The sequence below is a fragment of the Grus americana genome, chromosome 25 (genome assembly GCF_028858705.1).
Source record: "Grus americana isolate bGruAme1 chromosome 25, bGruAme1.mat, whole genome shotgun sequence".
Taxonomy (NCBI): Eukaryota; Metazoa; Chordata; class Aves; order Gruiformes; family Gruidae; genus Grus; species Grus americana.
Window position 1 is genome coordinate 4,883,914 of NC_072876.1, and position 27,693 is coordinate 4,911,606.

Consider the following 27,693-nt stretch of genomic DNA (forward strand, 5'->3'; position numbering starts at 1 on the left):
GATAGTTTGGAGTCAAATGACCCGACAGGACACATCCTAGTCCCTCCGCAGCCCCCGCTGCTGTAACCTGCCACCCCTGTGCTGCCCACCCTGGCAGCCCCTCCACTGCTGCCTGGCCCCCAGGAGGAGGAGGAGGAGGAAGGCATCTGGGGATCTCACCACTTCCTCCTCACCCACAGATGCTGCAGCCCAGCACGGGGACGAGCAGCAGCAGCTCCCAGCGGCCCCACAGCCATAAACCCCAGTGCAGCACCCACCGCGCGCCCCGGGGCTGGCACCATCGGGGAGGTGACAGCAGGGACCGGGCAGGGCCGGTGGCAGCCCCAGTCCCACGCGTGCCCCAGCGCCCGCTGCCGGATGCGCAGTTCCCCCTGCCGGCACCCGGGCGCAGCGCCCACGGCCACGGCCCCACGGCCCGTGTCCCCAGAGCCCCAGCCCGGGAGAAGGGACACATGCCGGGGAGGAAATCCTATTTGCAGCAGCAGCCAGGACAGAACCAGCCACAAGATCTTGAGTGACTGTCCCCAAGCAAAGGGATTCTGCAAGGACAGGAATGCTGCATGCCCAGAGAATGACCTGGGGGGAGCTCAGCCTCTTCGGTGGGGAGAAAAAAAAAAAAAAAAAGCAAAAAAAAAAAAAAAAGCAGCCATTTCAAGACATCAGGAGAGCATCTGCCCAGCCCGGTGCACTAAGGTGTTTCTTCACAGCCACGCAAGCAAGGAGGAGAGACTGGGTGACGCTTTAAGTGTCTTTAATCCAAAGGACTGAAGAGCAGACTGGGAAGATTAGTATAAGCCAACGGACAAAAATTTTTTTTAAAAAAAAAAAGGGGGGGGGTAAAAACCAGTTTTGAAAACAAATTAAAATTCCATACAGTGTCTAAAAGATCACCTAAGAACTAAACATTGCCTTAAAAAAATTTTCCCCATTCAAACACATTTAACGCAGTGAAACATTGTGACAAATAATAATAATAATAATAATAATTCATGGACTAAAGACTTCAGAGCAGCCATCCTGCTTCCAGGAGCAGAGGACCGCTCCCAGCCCCCCGGGACCCGGCAGCAGGAGCATCCCCCTGGCAGGAGCCACACCGGGGAGGGAGGGAGGGGGGGCTGCAGGACCCCCAGCCAGGGAAGGGGCAGTGCCCCGCGCCATCGCCACCCCCTCCCCGTGCCACCCACTTTTTCCCGGGGACCCCCAGGACAGCGTCTTCCCCAGAGCTGGGGGCTGCGGGAGCAGCCAGAGGCAGCAGGGAAGCATCTTTTCCCTACGTCCCCGCAGAGCGGGGGGATGCGGGGGGCACTGGCCGCCTCCTCGCATCTCGCCCCCCGCCATCCACCCCTGAGGTCAGAACTGGATTCCAGGCACAGGCACAGACTGCGGTGGCCACGGTGGGGGGGAGCCACGAGCAGCTCCGTGCCCACGGACACGACACACACCCCACGCACAGACAGACAGCGACACAGACGGCGCTCGCGGGGAGCCCTGCACGCCGCCGGGGAGACTCAAGGCTTCCAGGTCAGGGAGGGGTTGGGGGGGGTGTGGGGGGTTTTTTTGGCTACCATGCTTTAAAAGCAGCAGTTTTTCAGGCCAGCAAAGCGTGGTGTCCACGGGGACCCCCCACGCCGGCCCTGCCACGCACAGCAGGATGGGGGGAGAAGGCAGCTCTCCCTCCCCGTCCCCCCGACCCGCTCCCAAGCCCGAAGCCCATCTCTAGCCAGCATCCATGCAGGGAGCAGGCTGTCTGGGTTTCGGCTCTACAGTAGTTTTTAAAAAATATTTATACATTATATATCCTAAAAAGGTCACCACAGGAATTTCCATGTCTTTGGAAGGAAGGAAAAAAAAAAAAAAATCAAAACTGTTTCACAAAAGAAAAAAAAAATCCAATTATTGGCAGCGTTCACCTACAGGACAAAACCCCCGGCCGCAGCGTGTGGATCTGACGGGGGGGATCTTACCGCCTGCTCCGGAAAGGTCAGAAACACAGGTGAGTAGCTAAAAATAACTAGTCTGGTATAAATGTCTGAATTCCATGCGCTTGATATAACAGTCTGTCTCTTTTTGTCTTTTTTTCCTTAAAAAATATATATATATAGTTATTGCTTTCTCAAGGGCCGGCGGACGCGGGGCACCCTCAGTGGGGGAGCGCGGTGGGCTCGGTGGGGTTCGCTTTCTTCCGCCTCTTCATCAGCAAAGGGTTCGAGGAATCTTCGATTTTCTTGATCTTGATTTGTTCGTAGTCCACTCGCATGGTGGCCAGCGCGCTCGTCATCTCCTCCTGCGGGCAAGCGGCACAGGCAGCACCGTCAGCAAAGCCCACAGCCCCCCTCCCCGGGACCCCCAGGGCAGCTGTCCCCCTCCAAGCCCCAGTGAGAACAAATTGCAGCATGGGCTGAGGGTCCCACCGCCAATTTTTCCAGGCCCCCTCCCAAGCGCAGATCTCCCCGGGAGCCAGCACGCTCGCACCGAGCCCAACTTTGCTCGGTTTGCAATGAGAAGGCAGAAGCGGACAGTCCCCAGATGGCACCGAGCGTTTCAGACAGCAACGGAGAGAGGTTTTACCTTCACGTCCTCCCACAGATCCTTCTCCTCCTTCAGCACGCGGCTGGTGTGCAGCGGGGTCTGGGGCACCTGCATGGATTGCTGCCGAGACAGCGAAGGAGCGTGAGCTGGGAGCCGCAGGCATTCCATCCCACCCCTGCCCCATCAACCCCACGCTCACCATGATCCAGGGGTGGTTCATGAACTCCGTTATCGTCATGCGTTGGGTCGGGTCCGTCTTCAGCAGGTTGCGGATCAGCTGCTTAACTGGAAGGGTTTGTGCAGGGCCGGGCGTTAGCAGGTCCCAGGGCGGCTCTCCCCACGCTCCAACCCAAGCCAGCGGCCCCAAAATGCTCGCACGTGCCTCCCATCCCCTCCATGCCACAAACCTCACCCTGGTCAAACCCTCCAGCAAAACCCTCTCAAGCAAACAAGCGAAGCTGCTGCCTCACCGAGAGGTGACCCACGACGTTCCCCAGCCTTCGCAGCGCCGCTGGACACCGGGCTGACCCCAAAGGGAGACCCCAGCCCGGGGACAAGCCATCACCGGGACCACACTTACCTTCCTCCGACACTTCGGACCATTCAGGGTTGGGAAACTCATACTGGCCCATTCGGATTCGCTTCTTCATGCCGGGTGAGATGGCCAGGCCGTGGTTGGAGTAGAAGGGGGGGTACCCACACAGCCTGCACCGGGAGAGGGAGCAGAGTCAACGCGTCGCCCCAGAAGCCTTCGCAGCAGCCCCTGCAGGGCACGGGGCAATGCAACTGGGAAAGGTTCAGCCCCAGCAGCCTGCGGATGAGCTCAAAAGCTGCATCCCCCCCTTCCGACCCCGGTGGGATGGCAAGGGACCCGTCGGACTCACAGAATGTACATGATGACGCCGAGGGACCACATGTCACAGGACTTGTCATACTTCTCCGGGCCCAGCACCTCCGGGGCTGGTAAAGAGAGAAACAAAGTCCCGAGTCAAAGTGGCAGCTCCAGGCGAGAGGCATCCGACCATCCCGTGGAGCTGACAAAGAGCTGCCTGCGGCTCCGTGCAGCCCTGCTCGGAGCAGTGCGAGCGCAACTGCGCAGGCTTCAGCGCGGCCGTGCAGGCAGCAGAGGCAGAAGCGGTGCAGGGTGGTGCCGCCTCGCAGCCCCGAGCACAGCACGAGGGAGGCTGCAGCACGGGTGCGCAACGTATCAGCTGCACGCACCAACACCGCACTCAGAGCGGCCCGTCCTGTGCGCACCAGCGAGCGGCAAACACGGCACCCACCTGCACCCAAAGCGGCCCCCAGTCCCAAGCGTCCCAGACAGGGGTTGACCCCAACACCACGCCACGACTGAGGCTCCGGGCTGGATGCAGAGGTGATGGGCTGCGCGTGGCACCGTCCAAACCTCCTGGCTCTGCGCTCCAGCTTTGCAAACCTGCACGCTCAGACCCCCCAGCCACTTACCCACGTAGTACGGCGTGTAGCACGGAGTGGCCAAGGAGTTGTGCGTGGTGGTTTCTTTAGCAAAGCCAAAGTCTGTGAGTTTTAGCACAGCATTGGGCCTTTTGGAGGTGTACAAGAGGTTTTCCGGCTGTGAAAACACAGGGAAGAAGTAGTGAGCAGAAGAGCCAGAGCAGCCTTGGCATTGCCACGTGCCAAACGGGGCTGGGCACCACCGGGTGAGCGTGCAGCACGGTACCTTCACGTCCCGGTGCGCGATGTTGATCGAGTGCAGGTACTGGATGGCTTCCCCAATGCTCTTCATTATCTCTGAAGCCTCTGAAGCAGCAAAAAACCCATCAGAAGCCTTTATAAGCAAGTTAAAATGAGCACCACTCCCTGGGTTACTCTACAAACCAGGAACCAAAGAGCCTGGCTGAAGTCAAAGGGGTTTCCTCTACCTGAAGTCCCCCTTTCCAAGCAGGGCCCCCCAGCACCCATCCCTGGGTCAGGAGTCTGCAGCAAACGGGAAAGAAACTCCAGCTGGGAAAGCTTTCCCTGTAGAACGGGAAGCCAAGGGGCACCGGGCTCAGGGTTTGGGTTCTGCGGATGCTTTGCCCAGCCACAGGACAGAGGGAATGAGATTAATGAGATCTATGAGAAGCACAGCCCCTGGACTTCATTTTTTTGAGGGAGGTGGAGGTTTCTGAAGGTCACTGAAGCTCCTGCCTGTGCTGGAGTGGGACAGATGGGGTGTGGGGGCAGCTGAGAGAACATCCCCTAACCCTGCTCTCAAGTGAGCAGGAAAAGCAGGACCACTCGCACCCAGTTCCTCATTCCCCAAGAGCAAAACCCTGCTGGGGATTCGAAAGAACACTTCAGGGAACGGGCTGGACCAGAGACACTCCTATAAACATCAAGACACGGTCCAAAGATGAAACCCGAGGTCCCCATGGGCTCCATACCCCTTTCTGTGAAGGCCTGGTCTCCCCTGTCTTGAATTCGGCTGAAGAGCTCCCCGCCATCCAAGCTGGAAGAGAAGCAGGCGGCGTTAGATGCTGCAGCACCCGTCTCACGCTGGTGCAAGCGGTACCGAAACCTCTGATGCTCAGCTGGGAGCTGCACAAGCTCAGCAAGAAACAAACCCCTTCTGCATCCAAGCCCTTGGGTCGGTGCTTCTGGGCACGGGGTGTCTCAGAGCCTCCTCTTTCCAGGAACGAGCAGGGCAGAGGCTTCGCACCGGTGGTGGAGACGCCGGGTGCAAGCGGACGTGGTCTCCCCACCAGCCCACAGAAACACATTTACAGTAAAGACAGCAAATGTGGCTCAAACCTGGAAAGCACGCTCCCGGCACGCCTGGCCTCATTTAGCTCACAAGTCAACCACCTTACCGGCGCACCAACCCCGTGCAAAAGTGCTGAGCAAAGATCGCGGCAGGGGCACGGTGTCAGCAGCACTGACATGTGCTCGCCGATGGGACGGGGGAGGCAGAGACTGAACCCCACTGCAGCAGAGCAAGCTCCAACGCAAGGTGTTGGAGAAAGACCGTGGAAACCTTGGCACGGTTCCTTCCCCAGGTACCCTAAGGAAAAATTCAGCTCCCAGAGAGATCAGGAGTGAGATCAGGGATAATTCTCCCTGAGAACAGGGGTAATGGCGCTTCCTGTCCCTGCCTTATCTAACTCGAGCAGAAACGGTTTCTGGCTTTCCCAGCGCAGAAGCGTCTCCTGCCAGCACCCTCGACACTCATTCGCTGGACATCTGCAATATAGACAGCGCACGGCCGCTGAGGCCAACTGCTGCACGGAGCCTGCGAGGAGACACACCGTGCTCACGCTGAAAGTCAGACGCTGCCTTGTGATGGGCGTTACACCCAGAGCATCCCTCGGAGAGCGGGGAGCTATCGCAGAGACACGCTGCAGGGAGCTGCCATTGCCCTGGGGACTCATTTCCTACCATTCAGCTACTGCTTTCTTCCCACACAAGCAGACGCACTGCACAAACCTCTCCCATCCCCGGCTGCCCAGTGTCCTGGTGCAGTTTTCAGAAGCCTCTTCCCACACAAGAGCCACTCGAGTGGCTGCCGTGCTGCCTGCCCCGGTGCTGCTCGCAGCGCTCCTCACACCCGCTGCCCCCCCAGGCAACCTACCAGCTTGCCAGAGGAGAGGTTTTGGCAAGGAAGCTGCATCAAATCACAGCTGCGGTTGGGATGTGGTTTCAATACTTTCCCCTTCATTCCTCCTCCTCCCCAGGTTATATCAAAGATCTACCCAAATCAGAGCTGCTCAACTGCTGCTGCAAGAGGCGCAAGGGCGTTCATAGATGCACCGGCTCGGCTGGGCTGTGTGCTGCCCAGCAGACCCCACCGCAGGAACCTGCTGACTACCCCGACTTTCAATGGCCAAAGCAAGTTTGGTTATGATCGATCTGCAGCGAGAACCACAGGCCCGAAGCGTCCCGACAGCCGAGCGAGTTTTCAGAATGACTCAGAGCCAGCGCAGCTCCCGCCATCCCTCCAATGCCAACGGTGCAGCACCACGTCCAGGGCGAGCATCCCTGTGGCTCGCGGGCTGCATCCCCCAGCACAGCATCTCCCTGGGGTCCCCAGCACCCCGACAGCGGTGCAAGAAGGTGCTCACCGCCCTTTGGGCGCCGGCCCGCAGGGAAGAGCCCACCCACAGCAGCACTGCTGGGCACTCACCACTCCATGACGATGAGCAGACACTTCCTCCCCTGGTAGAGGTTCTCGTAGACGTCCACGATGCGGACGATGTGCGCGCACTGCGATGCCCTCCAGTGCAGCTCCACTTCCCTGCGGGCCTTCGGGCAGTCCTGCAGCATCTGTGAGAGAAGCAAGACCCCGTCAGCCCTGAGCCCCCCGGGAGAGCCGGGCAGTGACACCCCGCTGACACAGCACCCACCCGGAGAAGATGTGCCGAGCGCGAGTGCTCTCTGCGGGCGGCATCCAGGCGAGCTCGGGCGCGCTCTGCGCAATGCCTCCATCCCCATCTAGTGGGAAGAGCGCGAAGCCGCCCGTCCTCATAAGCTTCTTGCCCTTCCTTCCAAGGCTGGTAAAAGCTTATCCCGGCCGCCTGCCACCTCCCTGCGCTCTGGGATGTCTCCTGGTGCCCAGCCAGCCTGTGCCACCAACCAGCCAGACTGTCCACTGCATTTACGAGCGAACTCCTGCACACTGGTACCTACACCACTGCACCCCCGGGTGCTGCCAAGCATCCTTGCTCTCCTCTTCGCAGCACCCCCCCCAGCAGCGCTGCCCACCCATCACCTCCCGTACGGCCTTCTGCTCCGTGGGACTGGCAGGACCCTCCTGCCCTTACACACAGGCTGGGCACAAAAGCACCTTCACCATGGCTTCAGAGGCCGCCAGCACCCCGCCACGCGTGCCTGGGGAGGGGACAAAGCAAACAGCCAGATGTTCCCTAAATAGCAGCTTTGCTCACAAGCAGCGGCAGCTCTTTAATGAGGCCCTCACCCTTCCCAGAGACAACACACAGTTCCCAGGTGCAGGAAGGATTTGCAGACTATTAATTACCATGTTTGTCAGGATAAACAACTGGCCTTAATTATTATACTTCTAAATATAGAGCAAACGTGTCTATCTTGAGCATAGTTCATTTTCCTTCCTGTCTCCGGCAGCTCTTGGGGCTGGGCTCGGCAGAACATCCCAGAGCGGGTCTGCACCTCAGTAGAAGCACATGGAAACACATCCCAACCCCACGTGCATCGGCAGGAAACAGCAGGTTTGGTCATTTTACCAAGACCGACACAGAAAGGAACTTCTTGCCCCTCTGCCCTCTCCCAGTCAAGCTCCCGGGGCTGCTCAGCAAAGGAGAGCACCCAGCCGGCAAGCGGAGGAGCATCAGCCCCTGGATGCTTCGCTGGCCTGGCAGGATCTGAAACAGTGCCCGGTCTACAGCAAGGACCCCTCTGCCACGGGGGGATTTCACAGGAACAAGGGTTAACACTTGCTGCAGCCCCAGAAGACACACGCTGCCTGCTTACACACCGAAATGCTCGCTGACGGCACTCATGTGAGCCCGGGCAGAGTAACGGCAGTTTGCGTTCCTGCCTGCAACAGTACTCACCCTTTGCCACGGGGAAAGGGACACGCAGGACGTGCACGTCAGCCACCCACCCGTAACCCCGATACTCGGGTGTTTGGTCACGCTTCTCCCACCTCCTCGGCTCTCCTGCTTCCCCCGGCGGAGGAAACCCGTGCTGGTGGATGGTTCAACATCACAGAAGCACAGAACGGTTTGGGTGGGAAGGGACCTCAAAGCCCATCTGGTTCCAACCCCCCTGCCATGGGTAGGGACACGCTCCACCAGACCAGGTTGCCCAAAGCCTCATCCAACCTGGCCTTGAACACTGCCAGGGATGTTCCACATCATTTGCACCGACAGCCTCAGGACCAAAAGAAGACAGGGCAGGAGGCTGGATGACCCCGTCCTTGCTCCTTTATTGCTTAATTACCCTAAAACCTGGATCCTGCCAAAGCCAAAGCAGTAAGCAAGCGCAGCGCCAGCCCCCCCAGCAGCCGCGCAGGCAGGGAAGGGGCCTGGAGAAAAGCTCGGCTATTTGCAGCTCCGCTCCGAGTAGCCTGGCGTGGGGAGCCAGGAAGCTGAAGAGAAAAAAAAAAACCAAAACCAAACAACAATTTGTAATTACACGCTGGGAAAATTGAACAGCAGGAAGCAGATAGTTAACATCATTCTGCACAAGGCAAACAAGAGATGTACAGAAATATATGTCCAATTTTTAGAGGTCACTCAGAGCTCTTTTAAAGGAGCTTAATTGTATTTCTAATGAAATAGGAGGCAGAAGCCTCCATTACCTGTACCAGCACAGCCCAGACTTTTGCTTTTGTACTCGGGCACCCGCAGGTGAGCAACCAGCTGCCCCCGCGCTCTCAGAACATCCCGGCTGCAATTCAGCTGCACCACCAGCCGGCCTCCCTCCGCTCCCCTGCCGCCACAGGATGGAGAGGCTGCTCGCCCGGCTGGGAGAGGAGCAAATTAAGCCTCATTAAGAGAATGATTTGGTCTATTTAGGAAACGTTCCCGGTGGCAGGTGACAGCGGCATGACGGGAAGCTGAAGGCCAGATGCAATGAGTGGGGAAGGCCATTACCGCTGCAGGGGGACGCAGGAGGGACGTGGCGATGTCCAAACCACAGCAGAAGCAACCCACGGACCCGGCATCACGGCTGCACCCACGCAACCTCCATCCTGCCCCGGGCACAAAGCACCGGCCCCCTGCGCCCCGTGCAGCTGGGGATGTGCCGAGCACGGTGCAGGGGTGGGAAAGCACCGTTTGGTCCTGGTGCAGGCAGGGTGAGGGCAGCGCTTCCACCAGCTTCTCACGAGTTTCTCCTCGTTAGGTAGGAGCTGACAGCTCCCAGTCGACGACTTTTCCTCCTGCTCCCTCCTCAGCCACAGTCAGCAATGAAACCATGGGTGGGCGATGTCCTGGCGTGACAGGCGTTGCTCTGGTCACGGGAACTCCACAATGAATTTGGGTGTGTGTGGTGACACCGCTCAGGTCCCTAATTTAGCTCCGGTATCCAGGGCAGCCTACAGCTGCAGCAAGATTTATATTTCTTGGCTTGCAACAAGGAGGCTGGGATGTGAAAAGCACCTTGTGTCTCCCTGAGGTTCAGGAAGGGCAAACTGCCTCCATCCCACCCCAGCTGATGGTACCAGCTTCAGAAGCAGGAGATTTTGCAACCAAAATAGTCCCGAGCAGAAGCAGAGTTAACCCTTTGCAGAGGGGAAGATGGCAGCAGATGGACAACCTGCTGGAAACCCCTGGCAGCCCACAGCTGCTCTCAGTTCAGCTTTTCCATCTGTTATCTCCTGTTCCCCTTCCAAAGGAGGGCTCCTTTGAGATGGAACTCTTCATTACTTCAGACGGGAAGCATTGCACTGCCGGCTCGGCTCTTGCCGGAGCAGGAGGGGAGGGGAGGGCTGCAGCACCGAGCCCAGCAGCCCAGGAGTGCGGTGGGCAGTAACCGGATCCCTGAGTTACACAAGCGTCCCCGGGACAGGGGGCAAGGGCAGCGCTGCAGAGGGGGCTCAGCCACCGCCTCTCAGCAAAACCAGGTTTCCCGCACAGAGGAGCTGTGTGTGTACAGGGTTAGGGGCTTTAGATGCTCGCTTTGCGGCCAGCGCAGGTCCCTGAACCACCTCTCATCGTCAGAGCATCTCCGCATCCAGGTGTCCCTTGGGACAGGGGACAGCCGGGAGAGCCGTGCCACCCCAGAGCTCTGCACCGTCCTGTCTCGGACACCTGCCCACAGGAAAGGAGGGAAAGCAGGGAAAAGGCCACTCCACCCTCATCGCCATTCAGGAGGAAATTCAGCTTTCAGCCACATTTCAGCTCTCCGCACAGCAGCTTGATACCTCTGAGACTTCGGCAGACGGTGTTTGCTGCCGTCCTGTACCTTGGCTCAGCCCGGCTCCCCCAGGAGACACGAGAGAAATTACTTACGTGCAAAGCTAAACACGCTCATTAGCCTCACTGAGACGCTCGAGCCGACGGCTCTGAAACCAGCCCCATCAGCGGACAGCACAGCCCCTGCCCCTACGTGCTCAGGACCCCCCAGCAGCAAAAGCTCCTCCTGGGTTCCCGCGGCAGCTCTGGGCTTTTCGCCACCTTTGAAAGAGAAACCCTGGAAGCAGCTCCTGAAAACAAAACAACTCATCGGGATGTCTGCAGGGGGACAGCACCCACCCAGCAAACCCAAACCCAGCTGCCTCCACGGCACAGAAACGGGGCTGCAAACCAAGCGGGCTCCAACCAGCCCTGCCACTCCCCCACGGTCATCAAAAGTGAGCTTCAGCTCAAACGAAAGGGCTGGGGCCACGTCCCACTGGCTCGGCGGCACTTTGAGCTGAATTCATCCCCCCCCCCATCATCTCACACCAAGCACAGCAAAGGCGGGTGGGCGTGAGGAAGGAAGGAAGATGCCAGAGAAAACAAGAGGGCTGGAGCCACTCGCGTTCCCTCGCCCGCGCGTGTCCTCAGGCACCACTGATTCAGTCTCGCCGCCTCCTCCTGGGAGGATGTGCCGTGAATCACGGCAGGTTCGCTAAGGAAGCTTCCCTCCTCCACTGGCACTGGAGGTCCTGAACGACACCGTCCCGCTGCGACCCGCCATGGGTGCCACCGCAGCCCCGAACGGTGCGGCACCTCGGTGAGCCACAAAAACACGCTGTGCTCGCTCGGATTGGCAGGATATCCCTGTCCAAGAGCTTGCAAGGGAAAACTCACCTCCCACGGGCAATTTCCATGAGAACTGAGGATCAGGCACACACCGGCATGCCGAGCTGTTCATTTTCCAGGGCTGCCCCTCTTTGCTCTGGCTCCACGCTCACCCCAGGCACTCCAGCTGCTCTTGCAGGCGGGGTATTTTTATTTCCATGTGTATTTTGATCACGCCCGATTCACCTCGGTTCCCAGCAGAGCAGCACACACTGCACGCCTTGCCTGTGCGGCAATCGCCCCTCCGACCTGCAACAGGACCCGCAGGAGCACGCCCGCACCCCACGCCGCCCCGAGGAGCTCCCCTCTGCACCACGTGGGTTAAAATAAACTGCTCTTAAGTTGCAATAAAAATAAACCTACAGTATAGAAAGGCAGGCTGTCATCTTCCCGAGTTATCAGCAGGGGAGCAGAGCAGAGTTCCCCTGCCTGGACTGCACACATGGGCTCTGGGTTCCCCTGACCAGGCTAGCACAGGGCAAGGAGCATTTTTTCCCTAATAAAGCAAAAGGGTTTCTCTTCAAAGGATTTGCCTCTTCTAATCTTTCCATACAAACTGGTTGCCAACTGGCGTCAGCTGCTTAACACATTTGTAGAGCCGGTGCTGGATGCTCTGCACATGCTGTTCCCATCTCGCAGTGCCGGGAAGGCAAACCCCCCATCTCCCCCTGCGCCCCGCTGCCGGTCCCCAGCGCCCACCCGACGTGGCACAGCGCTGGGGGACCTGGATTAAGCTGATCGCCTCCCGTGGGTCTTTTTTTTCTGCCTTTAATGACAGCACATTTGGGGAGCCCCCAGGTAATCACCCCACAGTCCCAAAGCTGCTCCAGGCTCTGCCGGAGATGGTTCGGAGGGAGCAAGCAGCAGAAGGGCACGGAAGCAGCAAAGCTTCGCTCCACTTTTACTGTTTATTAACTACGGAAGAGAAATAACATCACGAGTCCCAAAGCCCCTAAGAGGAATTACGTTACCAAACGCAGGGAAATTCATGGTTCAATCACAATGCGGTAACGACGAAACGTGCAGCTCAGGAAACCTCCCCCACATCATCGTGGCTCTTACATAAACCTTTACATTAACCCCATCGCCACTGCTCACATCCACCACGACCAGCAGCACTCAGACAGAGGCGACGGGACTTTCCTGCTCTGCCCGTGCACACAGAGCCACGGACAGCCCCTGGCCGAAGAGCTTTAAGCCCCAACAAACCAGGCAAAAGCTTCACCCTCACGGTTTTTTTGCCCGGGGAAAGCCAGAGAGAAGGGGTGACATGTCCGGAGGAGGACCTGCACACGGGTGCCCCAGCCTGCCGCACCAGGTGACTATTTAGAAGGGTCCTTGATGGAGATGGCTTCATCAGAGCCTCACGGTTTGCAAGGCAGGAGGACAGTACCGGAGGGACGGTGGCTGGTGCCATCGGTGCCTGGTCGGATGCTGAGGCTTTGACCGTTCGGGCGGGACACGAGCACGGCCGGCTCCGTGCGTCAGTGGCTTCATCCCCCACCGCCGTGAACAAAAGGTCATCCTTCACGTTCACTTGCCTCAGGGAAGATGGAGAGGTTGGAAAAAGCATCCCAGCGAGAGAGAATTACTTAGATTAGACAGAGCTACAAATGGGGAGCAAGCCTGGAGACGCAATTCAGGCCGAGCAAACACAAACTGACACACGCTTGAGCTGCTCGGCCGCATTCTCCAAGTCTGAATTACCGGAGCGCTGGGAGGAAGACTCGGAGCCATCGTGGCCAGTGCAGGGAAAGCCTTCCCGCCGCGCGGCTGGAGACAAGCAATAAGCCAGGCACGAAGATGCTGTGTGCGCGAGGGGCGAGCTAAAAACCCCGCGCCAGAAGCGGCCAGCACGCTCGTGGACGCAGATGTCAGAGCGGGCGGCCTCATCGCTGCTCCTGCGGGCGATTTTGCAACAGGGAGGAAGATGTAAACGGGGCAAGGGAAGAGGCGGCTATTGCACCGCGCTTTCACAAGGAGACCTGCCGCACCGGGGCCCCGCTCGCCCGCAACGGTTGCGCAAATCTCCGAGCCCCGTGTGCTGCCAGCTCCTTTGCCCACAGGAGATGCTTGGGACCCCCTGCCCCGCAGCCCCCCCCCTTCCCCAGGGCATCTGCTGAGCATTTCCTCACCCGCTCTTCCCCACGACAGATGCAGCAGCTATTCAGCCTTTTCAGGCTGCAACAAAAGCCTCTCCAGGCACACAAAGGCAAAGAGCAGAAGAGAGGCCCCAGCTTAAATAAGAGCCACCTGCCAGGGGCCCGTGCCCCCCCCACCCCGTGCAACCGGGGTGCTGCCCCCCGGCCAGCCCCGCTCTGCGGAACCCATTTCCCAGCAGCAAAAATATTCTCTGCACGCTGATTTCAAGGAGATGAAGCTCCAAAGCGGGCGCCCAGGAGCAGTGCCTTGGATGCTGAGGGAAGGGCCACCAGCACGGTGGGGACACCGGGGACAAGGGCACTGGGAGGAGACAGGGAGGTGGTGCGCAGGAGGGGGCTGCAAAACTCACGAGAAAAGTCAAAGCAGGTAAATGGCAACAAGGCGGCAGCACGAAGCATCCGCGCTGACTCACGGCACCAGCAGCAGGCTGGAGCTGGTGTTTAATGAACAGAAATAAACAGTTCCAGCGTCATTTATCTGAGAAAAACAAAATTAGGGGCCCATTCAGTCCCACGTTTTTGTTTTGGGATCATCTTCTCCCGGTACATCAGAAGCAGCACGAGGTTTGGGTGACTCACCCGATGCTTGTCTCTCCAGGAGGCACGGGCGCCGGCGTTAGGAGCCGAGATCGGTCCAGGCATTAGTGATGGTCAGCAAGACCTCCGTGTCCTGCCACGCAGGGGGACATCCCGGGAGGCCCCAGGGAGCAGACCTGGAGCGATGGAGCCACCACCCTGGCCAGGACCTCCCTGTGAATCCAACAGGGAGGGAGGGGGTCTGTCACGGCCAGCGTGCCCCAACCCAGCCCATCTGAGATGTCACGTCCCACCGGGGCCACCACAACGCGGGGCTGGGAGGTCTGAGCGGGGACGGGACCGACTGACTCTGGGCAGGCAGAAGCTGCAGCCCAGCTCCAGACAGAGCCGCTCCGGGGGGGGACACACACTCCCAGGGACCCCCCTCTGAAACCAAACCACCGCATCCTGTGTGCCTCTGCTGCAGCCACCGCCAAAGACACGCTGCAGCTGCCGGGGCCTTTTATTTGCACAATACAAAGCGAAAGGAAAGTAAGAAGCCACGGGAGGGGCAGATATCTTCCCGTGAGACCCAGCCGTGGCCAGCGGATCTGCTCGACACACAACCCCTTTACTGCCGCCTCCTTGCAAAGCTTCGGGGCTGGGGTCAGCTCCTCCTCCCAACCCCTCCCCAGCCCCATCCCTCGCCAGATTTCCTACCAGAGCTGCCGAGCTCATGAACGGAAAAGTGCACATATGTGCTTTTATGATAGGAAGTGGTTGATATTCACAGGCATGATTAACACAGAAGTAAACACTAGTGTAAACCATTAACTCAGCGCTGACCTATGTTCTTTGCACTTCCCTTCCACAGGCACGGCTTGAAAAAAAAAAAAAACCAAACCCTTATCACCGCCCCAGCACCCTCACATCCCCGGCACGCCTCTGCCAACTCTGCACCGCGGCCAGGGGCTTTCCCTCGCACGTTCAGCCTCTGCCATACAGCCCACGGCCGGCACCAAGATGCTCAAAGCATCTTTTTGGGTCCCTTGCTCCATCGGCCTCGCGGCAATCCTGGGGACAAGCCTGCCCAACCCTCCAACCCCAGGGACAGCTTTGGGAGGATTGCCCACACCTACATCCCAGCACTGCTTTACTTTTAAGCTGGAAGTGATTTAAGGGAGCGGCTCAGACCGCCCAGACCCATGCCTGCAAGCAGAGGAGCCATGAAGCCCTGCCAGAAGCCCCACAAACACCCACCACACCCCGGCAGCTTGGCCTCACGGTCCTGGGCTCACACTCTGCCCAAAAATGAAGTTTCTCAGGGCTCGGCTCATGGGCAGGACCCCCCGCAGGACAGACAGGCGGCTGCCACCCCCTCCCTGCTGCCTTTCAATACAGATCTTAGAGCAGCGTAAATAAATATACATTAAAGCATATATCACCACCAGGACACAGCGAACACCTCCCTGAGGCGAGGCCAGGGATGCACACCCCAGATGCGGCCAGACACGATGGCCAAAGTGGTTTGGAGGCTGCCAGGGCCTCGGGGCTGGGACCCCTGCTCTTCCCTGCACGAGATAAACAGCTCCCGTGCCGGGCGGCTCCCGCTTTTGTTGACAGCGGGGTTTGTTTTGTGCAGGGGAAGGTCAGGACAGGAGCGACACCGGGATTTCATAACACGCCTTTGTCTGCACGGGCGCTCGGCAAGGCACGGGCCCTGCGGCCACCAACCACCCTCCTCTCTCCAGCTCTCTCACAGCCAAACAGACACGAAGCCTCCAGCTCCATCAGCTCTGATGCAGTCGGATGCACGAGCCCACCTCCGGGGACACACGAGCCCACCTCCGGGGACACACGAGCCCACCTCCGGGGACACACAGGACGGATGGTGCTCCGGCACACGCGGGGCAGGGAGAGGGGCTGCTGCAGCCGACCCACAGCAAGGCGGGTAACGAGAAGGGATGTTAATGAAGGAGCAGAGGGGAAGGGGAGGACTGCACCCCACTGGGTGATTAAGAGCTGTTCAGCAGGAGACATTGCCCACCACCTCCCCCAAACACCCCCGGGCATCACTGCTCACCAAGACCACGGGGGCTGCTCCTGGCTCTGGCTCACCGCCTGTCCCTGCACCCCAGGCTGCTCTCCTCCTCCTCCTCCTCCCACCGCACGGCTGTTGCACATCCCCAGCTCCTAACAGGACCTGCAGAAGAGCTGGTGGGACCCCCCCGTTTGCAATAAACCCACCTGGGTTAAGAGCCAAGCAACACTCCAGACTCGAGACCCAACGCTACCTATGGTCACACACCTCTGCTTTACTACCACGGCAAGAAGTATTTTAGGGGAAACCTGGACCTTGAAGCAATACAACAGAAAGCTGAGAGCCTCCTGTCACCCCACAAGCCCGGGGAGCTCAATCCCTCAGTCTCGGACACTCTTCCTCCACCGGCTCCTCTTCCCTCCACACCCGCCATCCTGAGACTCCTTCAGCCGGGAGGAAAACATGGTTGTGTTTCTATTTTAAAAAAAAAAAAAAAGCGCCCTTCTTTGCATCCTGCTGGCACCTCATTAAAGCTCGCAGGACACGGTGGCTATTATTAGCTCTCTCCAGGCTTTTGGCAGCCCCGAGAGCCTCCGCGGCACCTGTTGGCAGCAGCCGCGTGGCCACAAAGCCCGGGAGGTTTGGTGAAGCCCAGATAGAGCACAGACCACCAGCGTCCTGATCAGCACCGTAACCTCAAAATACCTCAGCCAACAAACGTGCAAAACTCATCACGAAGCGCCTGGGTGCGCACACCTCCAAAAACACCATCGGAGAGGGAACCTTCACCCCCTCGGTCTCTAAAGCTGCTCCCACAAAGAGGTCCTGCCCAAGAGAAAACAGCACGGAGCAAGAGGTCCATAGCAGAGGTTTTATGCGCTTGCACCTTTTCAATATACAGCAAAACCACACACGCTCTGGGAAAGACTCACTGATCCTGCCACGGATGCCCTGTACCCCGCTGCTAGGCAGTGTTTACCAGCAGGCTGCTTGATTTCTTACCAAATACAACAGACAGCAAGAGCTCTGGACGCATTTTGGCTGTTAGATTAGAACAGAAAAGGGCTAAAAGGATAAAAGCAGGGACATTTAAACAAACGAACAAAAAAAACCTACTCCTGCAGCTACTGCTGCTCCCTCGGCAGGCTAGGCTGTTTGGCTTGGGCATTCCCGTACCCAGTCTTTACAACGAAACCTCACCTTTACAGACACCAGCTCGTCCCGGGGCAGCGCTAACCGGGGCCCCCCCGGGAGCAGAGGCAGCCCCAAGGCACAGGGTGGGCAGGGAGAAGCTGGCCAGGGGCTCCCAGGTCCCCGCTTTGTATGAATTTAAGCTTTTTCAATCCCACTTATTCAGGAAAAGGGCTTAGGACCAGGGGGAGTCAAAGAGCAGACAGGCCAGCCTTTGTGCGGCTCGGCCGCCCACCCACCCACCCACCCGAGGGCTCCAGCAGCCCCGACGCGTCCCCGTGCAGCCCCTGCAGCAGACTGGAGCACACTGGTAAGCAGCAGTGCTGGCATTGCCACTGCCCCTGCAGCCCTGCAAAGCCTGGAGCAGCACCTCGAGTCAGCAGAGCCTCCTTTTCCTAAGCGAGAGAGAGAAATCAAGTCCTCAATGGCCCGTACGAACGTCCCCCCCACTGCATTACCCCCATCTCTCCCACAATGAAGTTTAAGGCTCTTTCCAGGGCTGCTGGAAGGGTTTGGATTCGAGGTGGGTACAAGCTCCAGATGTTCATTGCTGGTTAGGAATTAAGTCACTAAAACCCTCGAGGCATCACCACCACGTCCCAGCTGAACCCTCCTTTCAGTGACATTTGCCTGGTTGTTTCAATGCAATCTTTGAGGAGAAAGAAACACGAAAGGGATGTTTTGGCAAAAACCAGAGGTGCTTGACCTGCCAAGCAGAGGCTGTCCTTACTGCCAGAGCCCGGCAAAACCGAGTTAACTGGCTACTCCAAGAGCAGCCAGAAAGCTCTCGTTGCTCTCGTTAGGCTAGAGCCCTCCCTGCCCTGCAGTTCCTCGAGGTGAAGCCCAGAAATTGGAGTATCAGCCAGGAGCACTGCATGCTGAGGCACACTGAGAGCATCATCATCTCCCCTGAACTCCTCCAGACTGCAGCGGAGGGCACGAGCCGTAGACCTGCTCCAAAGCTCCCGGGGATCAGCTCCGACTCCCGGCCCTCCCGGGCCGCAGCCGCCCGGGAGGCGCCGGAGCTGCTGCTCAGCAGCATGCAAAGACCACATTTTAATCTGTTCATAAACTCCTCAGCATCTTACTCACCCAGGCTTCATCAGCCCAGTATTTGCATCTCTAAGAACAAGCAGATGAGGTCGGGTTGGCCGTCTCCTCCAGCAGCAAAGAACTTGGGAACAGGAGCACCAGGACACTTTCAAACCCCCCAGGACCTGGAGTGCTTCCCTGCTGACTCCCACCACCCACGAAGCATCTTGCATCCTGGCAGGGACCTGCTCTTTATCAGTGCGTCTTCCTCACAACAAAAGATATGGGGAGACTCTTCCCCAAACTGGAATAAGCAGAGCAGGAGAGGAGACAGACAGGAAGATGTTAGCAGTCCTCCGACACAACCGTGCGGACCCTCGCATCGAGAACGGGGTCATTCCTTGCAGGAAAAAGCACCAAGGACAAAAGCAAAGGCCTCGGGAAGCCTCTGCCGAGCTCCTGGGCCAGCAAGGGGGAAGATGTCCTTACTGGGAGCCCAGGGAGGTGCCCAGCCGAGGGGTGCAATGCCCCCGGGCTCCCCAAAACAGCCGCACTCCTCTGCCCATGGCACGAGACGTACCCACCCAAAACACCAGATTCACAGCTCCGAGGACTTCCAGGAGATGACCCGGGTTTAAACTTCCTGGCAAGCCCGCCCTTCCCAGCACCGCGGCAGAGCCGCTTATGCAAGAGCCGCCCAGGTTTTCTTAGCAATCTGCCCAGCGCAACGGGCAGCGAGGCTGCGAAATGGCCGAAGAGGAAGAGGGACTCACACCAGAGCCTGGAGGGGACCGGGCTGGCGGGAGGAGGCTGTTACAGGCGACGATGGCTCCAGCAGCCCGGCCGTATCCAAAAGCAGCAGCTACGGAAGCTGCGGGGCCATGGGAGCCCATGCTCTGGAGGTGACGGGTTGCTGGCACCCGCAGTGGCACTGCCTGCGAGCAAGCACAGCCCCTGCCTTCTTGCTAAAAAAAAGTGGATATATAGTATGTTAACACTGTTCTGAAGCAGTCTTAAACATTGAGCTGGTAAATGCAATAACGCTGTCATTACTGCTGAAAATAAATACATATCCCTGCTACCAGACCAGCTCCCCCCTGCTTTTTATAGTATTTATTGTTTTTTTCAAGTAAGCTGAGGATAACATGCATACTTTCTGGTTTGTTTGGATGTGATTGCATCTGCTTTCCCCCCCAGCCCAACCGAGATGCCCAGGATGCCATCCCCATTTCCGAGCAGCGCCGCTTGGACCCGGCTCCCACCCGCACCTACGGGCAGAAGAAGCGACGAGCTGCGGCTACTGGAATTGCAGGCTGAGGGGACATGCTGCCAAATTTCCACAGCAGCCCCAGCTCGTGTTCCAGCCGCATTTCCCTGAAAACACACATTTGGCAGGAGGTCCAAGGAGCCTTTCAAGAGGCTGCCCCAGCTCGGTGCCGTGTACCAGGGCCAGAGGAGGCCGGCAGGACAGACGATGAGGAGAGCAGTTGCTCTGTTTCTGAACACCCAGCAGAAGATGCTCCCACCGACGTCTGCCCCACGGAAATCCAGGAGGTGCCGTACCCCTTGGGACAGGTACGGTGCAGAGTCCCGACCTGCTCTTACACAGATTTTGCCCCTTCCAGCGCGAGAAGCGTACGGCAACGATGACCCCGAGCCCAATTTACCACCCAGTTCTGGGGCCAGCAGAGCTGGAGAGGTTGAACTCAAGAGCAGCACCCGGGGGAGCCGGCTGCAGCCAGGGGCACACCAAGCCAGGCAGCAAAGTTCATTACGACGATGAAGGAAATGAGTCCCTCCCTCCACTGATCCCAAATCTATAGCCCAAACTGGGTAAGGGTATCTAGCAAGAGCAGAGCTGCAAAGTCCCAGCCTGGCTGGGCGCCCCAGGAACATTCAGATCTGGGCTTACGTTTTGAACTTTATCTCTAGTTTAGGCTACAGCTCGCTGGACAGCCAGGCACATAATCACATGCAGCCCTGACGCCAACGGCTTAAATAATCTTATTACATATGACGGCAAACGCCGTGCCAGCCGCTGACCGCCTGAGCCAACGCGCTCACCTGCCCTCTCTGCTGGGAGATTGTACTTTGTCACAGCAAAGCAGCGTACCGATGTAACACCCTAATTCACGGGAAGATGCTGTCATCCTCAGCAGCATCAGACCAAAGATGGAGCCACATCGAAGCTCTGTGTGCTCCCAGCAGTGCTCAGAGAAGAGCCGCGCTGATACCCCATCCCGTATCCCCTTCCCGATGACAGGTACCATCCCATCACCCTCCAAATGATATTTTTGTGGCTCACAGCACCTCCGGCAAAGCTCGTGTCTCAGGTCCTCTCAGGTCAGGGGGATCTCCCAGCACTCACGGCCGTTAGTCCCTTCCCGAGGCCATGAAGGAAACAGCGAGTTCACGCAACCATTAAACCTGCCAGTCGCTATAATCTCTACCTCGAATTGGTAAGATCTTAAAAGACTGAAATCTTTGAAATGACTCAGCCACAAGGTATAGAGAAACAACAGCTTAAAAGGCTGTTAAAGCTCTCTGCATTCAGACTCATTCTTGCATGCCCTGCGCTAACCCCCATGTGCTCCCTGTCCTCTTCCGTAGGGAAACCGGCCGTAGACACGAGAGCCTTCTCCAAAGCAAGCCTCCAGGCACCGGTCACGCACACAGTCCTCGTGCTGGCCAGAGCCGAAAGGAGGATATATTTTAGCATCCTGCATCCGTGAAAGACAAGGGGCCTCCACGGAGGGGATGGGGACCACTTTCAGTGGGATACGGGTCTCAGAGGCTTTTAAAATCCAACGGCAACATCGCCACCAGAGACAACCACAATGCTCAACAGTTCTGGACCACGCTGAAACGCTGACCCAACGTGACTGTCCGGGGTTAAAACAAGTTCTTTGGGAACCAGTCAGGCAAAGCTGTGTTCCCGTGTCAGCCTCTGGAGCTGGTGGAGGGATCACCCTGGTCCTCGTCGATCCACCCCCCCCAAACCCTCCCTCCTCCAAAACGAGCCTGCAAGCTCAGCGGAGTCCTGAAGACCTTCTCCCAGGTCCTGCCTCACCTCTGCTGCCTGCACCTCTGCCCGCAAAGGGGAGAGGAGCTGAACGGCACGGGGCAGACACGGGGCTCGGGGCCCCAAGAGCCGCCGGTGCCGGGCTGCGGCAGCCACCCTCGCCCGCTGCAGACAGCCCCGGCGCGGCGGAGGGGAGGCAGCGCGTTATTCTTGGAAACCAGGAGGTGAGGTCATGCTGCCTGAATGCTGCAACTTGAGGCCAGACGCACAGGGCCAGTTGTGCTTGGAGAGGAGCCTGACTTCTGCAGCGGGCAGCCGAGCGAGGGCCGTCTGCGGGTCGGGAAGCTGGTTACGTTCAGAGTTAGCAGGAGGAAAGGGTTTCTTAATGAAGGAGGGCTCCTTCCTCCCAGGCTCTCAGCAGAGAGTGCAAACCCCAGCAAAGGGATGGCTTTTAAAAACAGCATCAGCTACTGCCTCTGCTGCAAAGCCCTCGGACCACCCCGGTGCGGGGCACGCGAGCCCACCACGAAGGCTCAGGAGATGCCAAACCTGGAGCCACGCTGCTCGCCATGATGCAGGGACACTTCTGACCCAGCCACTCCTCCAGATGCCTCCCATGTACCCGCATCACCCTGCGAACCCTGTATCGCCCGTCAGGAGCTCATCCATCCCATCAGATCCCAGAGCACATCCTGGAGGTTTCTGGGAAGACAGAAGCCACCAGCTCGCTCTTTCAGGCTTCCTAGGAAGGAACTTTATGGGACTTTTCATCACCTGCACCCACCTGTTGTCCAGCAAACACACTAGGAGACCTGGCTCTTAATCTGCACAGCTTCAAATCATTATTTATACACTGCTTTAAACGCTCTGGAATGGGCAGCACGAGTCTGACAAAGCTCAGCACCCGCTCTGCGCCGCTCGCTGCCCGGAGGCAGAGCCAGCACCTCCGCTGCCCGGCAGACAAGCGCTGTCCTATACATCGGGCTTTCCCAATGCACGCGCTGGCAGATAGCAGAAACCCCGCTGAGGGCCAGCGGGAGCTCAGTGTGAATGATAAAATAATCGTTTTACCTGGCTGTATTTGGCTATTAAATCACACACACAGGGGCCGTATTTTCATCCTGCGGGACGGCTGCCCGTGAAGGATTCATCCCAGAGCAGGCAGCTCAGCTCCTCTGCCCAGTTCCACCACTGACAGACCTTCAGTAAATCACTGCGTCTCAGTTCCCCACTTCTGAAAACGTGGGAAACGCTGATCTTCTTTTGCAAGACCTATGGCTGATGGCATTAGATTATTATTTAGAGGAAGAACCCCGTCACTTCCTGAGCATGTGCCAAAGCAAAAACCAAGTCCCTGCTCCCAGGCTGTTATCAGTCCATCTCAGTCATAGGTTTCACTGCTCAGAACATGCCATGTCTTCAGAAGAGATTATGGCAAACCCTAAATTGTTTAAACAAGCTGAAACCCCAAGTCAGTAGACTCCTTTGGTCAATGAGATAATAAACCACTGCCTTGGAAAAGTCCCAGTGATGTCACTACACTTTCCACAGCTTTTCAACCATGGCTTGCACAGAAGGCCACAGCAAAGACGTTTCTGGTTATATAAAATACATGGTAGAGTTAAAAAAAAAAAGAAATATATATATATATCCCCATTGAGAGAGGAGCAGAAGTACAGCAAATTGTTTCCCATGAGCATGAGCCCCAGATCTCCAACTTCTCCATCACTTACGGGTTATTTTTCCAGCTGGATTTTCTGGGGGACAAAGTGTTTTATCTGGAATGAAGCTGCAGAAAGCCACGGGAAACAGGGTGCTTTGCTCCTCTAAACATCTCTGTGAAGGACCCCAGCCACGACGGCAGAGAGAGCACGAGGCCACCAGCTACACGAACACGTTCATCCACAGAGCCGCTCAGTTACCAGCTATGAGACACCTGCCCTATTTCCACGACAGGCATCTTACAAGAACAATAAACCACAAAAGTACTGGGCTCCTTCCTCCTTCTCCATCACAGGAACCATCACTCACAGATTATCTGATGAGGCTGAGAGCGAGACTGAGTGTTTTTCGCAAACATGTCCCAAAACACCAAGGATGCTCCAGAAACGGGGCTGCCAGAGAGGGAGCAAATTTGCAAGCAGTCTCCACAGCCCTGCGAAGCTCTTCCACCCAAAGGGAGAGGTGAGGATTTCTTGCTTTGAAGTTGGGGTTAGGAGCGAGGTTTGTTAATTTGTTTTAAAGGAAACCTGCTCCACGAAGAGCTTCATCAAGCAACGCGTAGAAGAGAAAAACCTCGACGCTTGCCACCACTGGCCCCTGCTCTCCTGTCTGGCTTACCTGTGATTCTCCTTGCCAAATTAAGAGAGCCAGCCATCAACTCAGTATCTTGCCTAAAGTTTAGTCTTAAAAGTGGAATTTGCAGTAGGCGAGACAGAGCTCGCTCCCAGCCCCACCGTCGCAGCCTGCGTCACTAATGCCAACAGCCTGACCACAACGAACAACGCCAAGTCAGGTCAGCAGTGACCTACATACGGCAGGCTTTACAGAAATTACAAGCCTTATTTTGCCTAATAATAAATCACACCAAGGTACCAGGAAGAAAGGGGCAAGAAACCACCTAGACCTCGCATTTCAGTTCCATGGATCACCTCTCCGCAGACTTTATGTTCCCACTCTGCAGTAAATCACTGCACATCAAACAGTCAAGTCATGGGTGACTGGGACCATCGGTGGCCTGCTTCCCACCAGGCCACACTTCAGGTACTGCTCAGTAAGAAAAAAATAAAATAAAATTGGGGGTGGGGAAACTGCAACATAAACAATAATGATCTATAAGAAAAATAAAGGAATATCTCCTGTTTTCACCCCGGTACTACACAGCAAATAAAACTACTGTCCGTTGACTCGCACATCTTTTATTTAATGAGGCATCTCCGCCACGGACTATTGCACTGGAAGGAGTAGAAAATTGGCTGTAATATTTTCACTGCTGCTGCAACGCTGTCTCCAAGCTCAAACTCTCCCAGAGCACTGAAAAGTTCTCTTAAGCAAAGTAACTCTCGGCAAAACCCAAACCTAAACGCATCTCACAGCTTGGGAGAAAGAGGTTTAACAACATAATAGATGCTCACAATCCAAGAGGAAGCACAACGTAACCAGAAGATACTGTTAATATTGGGGAGAGGCACGACTGTTTCCCTCCAGTGGAGGATTGCATGATTATACAAGATTCTGGAATAGCAGATGTAAAGAGCAACGGGCCAAATGGAAAGGTTTGCTGCACAACCAAAGCAGGCAGCACAAAGATTTCAGCTGCGGCTTCTGGCGATGGGCCATCAGGATTCTTTTAAGCATCATCTGAAAGATGACAACTCGATGCAATCACTTCTGTGGATCCTGCTTTAGGTCATCTTTCCACACTGATGCAGCCCATGAGTAATTCAGATCCAAATACCTCTCCGCAGGTTTCTAACAGAGACGTTATCCCAGCAGCGTACCAGAGGAGGGGATGAAGTCAACACGCATCGTGTCTAGGGCGGTCATCCCCACTGAGCTTGGGCTCAGCAGTTCAGTCTGAATATAATAATCAAATAATCCAAGCCTGTAGCTCGTACTCACCAGGACAAGCCGAGTACGCACCAGCTCGTCCAAGAGCCCAAACTCACAGCGTAGCAGTTTTAAAGGGGCTGGAAGGCATCACTTACGGTAGCAGCTGTGCCGCTCTTTGAAGAGCCAAAGACGCGTCCGACCGCTCGGCTAAACTCTTCTCTCCCCGGCAGGGACGTGCGAAGAGGCCGGGGCAGGGGACAGGGAAGACGACCGACGCTTTTCCAAAACAGAGATTCAGCGTGGAATATACCTCACGTTCCCAGAGCCGCGCAGATGCTCTGCACCACCCTCCTGCACAACAAACCCCAGGCCCCAACCGTCCTACCCGTGCTGGGGCTGAGAGGAACCGCTGGCATTCGGTCCCCTCTGCCATCCTTCCCCTTTCGGGGCTGTAAAAGGGAAGTGCTGGAATCTGCGCTTTAAATACACGAGTCAAGTGCAGAAGCGAAGAGGAGCCCGTCTGTCAAAACAGAAGAGGATTTCACTAATTTCCAACCAAACGAGATGACAATACATGTCGTCTTGGAGTACCGTTCAGTGCCGTTCATGAGAAACGCCTGCATTTCCAAAGGAAACGTCAAACTTTTGTTGTTCAACCGAACCCCCCCCTCCTTAACCCCAGGGGTCCAGCACCGTCCCATGCCGACCCCGCCACCCCCACGGTGTGACTCGTGCCTCCAAAGCCCCTTGTTCATGCATTCGTTCAGGTTAGGAACCCCGGTACCGACAGACGGGCAGCTCTAAAAACAAAAGACGCAAGGGTTATGGATTTAGGTGGGGTTGTTTCAGCCTTCACAGTTCTCAGGGTAACGCCGAGGGTTTGAACAGCTCATGTGTGGGCGCAAATTGCATCGATGCTAGAGAACGCGGCGCTCCCGCCGAGCAGACTGCCTGTACCCGCGTCACCCAGCGCCGCGCTCGGCGTGTCGTGAATCCATTCAAACTTCCCAAAGTCCCTCTGGCAGCGAGACACGCTCCCCGCTTCGCTCAAAAAGCTCATTTGAAAACAAGGGAACCGTCGCATCACCTCGCGTGCGCACGCTAAAACACACCTTCGCAGCCACCATTTACCTGCGCGTCTTTCAACCAGAAAGAAGTTACGGACAAGGGGTAAACACCACCGCCGCTGAAATATTCCCCGTCTGAAGCGGGGGACGACAACCGCTCGGTATTACCCACTGCTTGTACAGCCGGGGCCAGGGGAGACCTGCCACCGAACAGGGGCACCCGGGCAGCCGCCTGCATTTTGGCAAAGTGCAAGGAGGCACCGGGACCCCCCCCCCGCCCCCCGGTTTGAGATGCAAACCCCGCGGGGTGAATCCGGCCAGGCCCAGGGCTCTGCTCCAACCCCCCCCCCCCCCGGGCGGGTTACCGAGATGTCATTTCGCTTCTTTTCACGTTAGAAAGCCGGAAAGCCACGTCTCGGTGTTCTTAATGGGGGGGGGGGGGGGGGGGGGGGGATAAATTAAAGCCTGGCGGGCCGGACGGGCAGCAGCCGGCTCCATTGTCCCGGCCGGCTCCACCGCACGCCCCGCTCCCGGTTACCGCTGTCGCTGCCCGTTTTCCCGTGCCCGGCCCCCACCCGGGACCCCCCCACCCCCCCCTCCCCGGCAGCAGACATCTTCCATCACTGTCAGGCAGCGCCGCCGCTGCCTGCTCCTCCTGCCCCTTCCGCAGCCCGGCGGCGGGGCGGGGGCAGCCCGGAGCCGCCCGCCCGTCCGGTCCCGTCCCCCCGCCCTCCCCCGGCAGCCCCGGGGTGTGTGTGGGGTGGGGGGGAGGGGGGAGCCCCCCTTCCCTCCTTCGCACCTTGAGAGCGAACTTCTCCCCGCTCTTCTTACTGAAGATCTCCAAAACTTTCCCGTTGATACCGAGCCCCAGCACTTGCGTGGTGACCTTGTAGTCGTCCGTGATGGCATTCTTCCGGATCTGCAGGCCGCCCTTCACCGGGAACGGCGGCGGCCCGTGGGGAGGAGCGGCGGGCGGCGGGGGCGGCGGGGGCTGGGGCGGCGGCGGGTTGGGGAAGCCGGCGGGCGGCGGCGGCGCTCCGGAGAGCATGGCGGGCGGCGGGCGGGCCGCGCCGGGCGGGCGGGCGGGCTCCGGGACTCGCGGCCGGCGGAGCCCCGCGGGAGCGGGATGGGGCGGGGGGGGGTGAAGCAGCGCCGCCGCCGCCTCCCCCCGCCGGTGCGCCCCGGCCCCGAGAAGAGCGATCGCTCCGGTGCGGCGGCGGCGGCTCCTCCTCCTCCTCCCGGCGCGGCGCGGCCCGGCTCTGATGTCAGCGCCTCGCCGCGGCCGGCCCCGGCCGCCGGGGGAGGGACGGGGCGGGGCGGGCACCGGGCCTGCGCCCGCCGGGGCGGGGGGGCCGCGGGGAGGCGGCGCGGTCCGGCCCCCCCCGCTTCCCCCGGGGTGGTTTGCGGGGCGGGGGGAGAGGTCCTGCGCTTCTCAGGGGGCTCTTAGCGCTTGAAAGGGGCTGCGGGACATCGCGGGGGGGGGGGGGGGGGCAGAGGCGAGCCCCCGGCCCGGGAGGGGGAGCAGGGGTGCCCCCCAGCACCGGCCGTTTCCCCGCTCTCCTGGAGCCCGTGGTGGGATGTCAACAGGTCGTGGCGTTCCCGGTCCCCCCCCCCAGTGACACTCAGCTAACAGCTCCCTGCCCGCGTCCTCCCGGTGTCCCGAAAGCATCCCTAAGGTGACCGCAGGCAGCTCTGACGGTCCGTCACTGCCGGTGCCCAAACACCTCGTTCACCGATTGCTCCATCCATAACCAATTCCCAGGAAAACGAGAGATGTAAACACCACCGCAAGCATGCAGAGCATTAGGGGGAAGGCCGGGGATGAGAAACCAGTCCAAAAAAGAATAAAGGCCATCCT

At 58.1% G+C, this 27,693-nt stretch overlaps 1 protein-coding gene across 3 annotated transcripts; it reads right to left on the reverse strand.

The window, feature by feature from the left end:
* Window positions 1-734: 734 nt before the first annotated feature.
* On the reverse strand, window positions 735-26,883 carry MAPKAPK2 (MAPK activated protein kinase 2). 3 transcript variants are annotated; one of them, XM_054803887.1, is made up of 10 exons: window positions 26,635-26,883; window positions 6,671-6,810; window positions 4,935-4,999; window positions 4,229-4,308; window positions 3,994-4,120; window positions 3,414-3,489; window positions 3,110-3,234; window positions 2,729-2,814; window positions 2,569-2,649; window positions 735-2,284 (listed from the first exon to the last, which is right to left on the reverse strand). In XM_054803887.1, exons 1-10 carry the CDS (start codon window positions 26,881-26,883, stop codon window positions 2,141-2,143), a joined length of 1,173 nt encoding a protein of 390 aa, XP_054659862.1. In that variant the 3' UTR covers window positions 735-2,140. The 3 variants fall into 3 exon arrangements, with proteins under 3 accessions (XP_054659862.1, XP_054659864.1, XP_054659863.1); XM_054803889.1 differs by lacking the exon at window positions 26,635-26,883 and adding an exon at window positions 21,265-21,403; XM_054803888.1 differs by lacking the exon at window positions 26,635-26,883 and adding an exon at window positions 6,891-7,154.
* Between the last annotated feature and the right edge of the window lie 810 nt (window positions 26,884-27,693).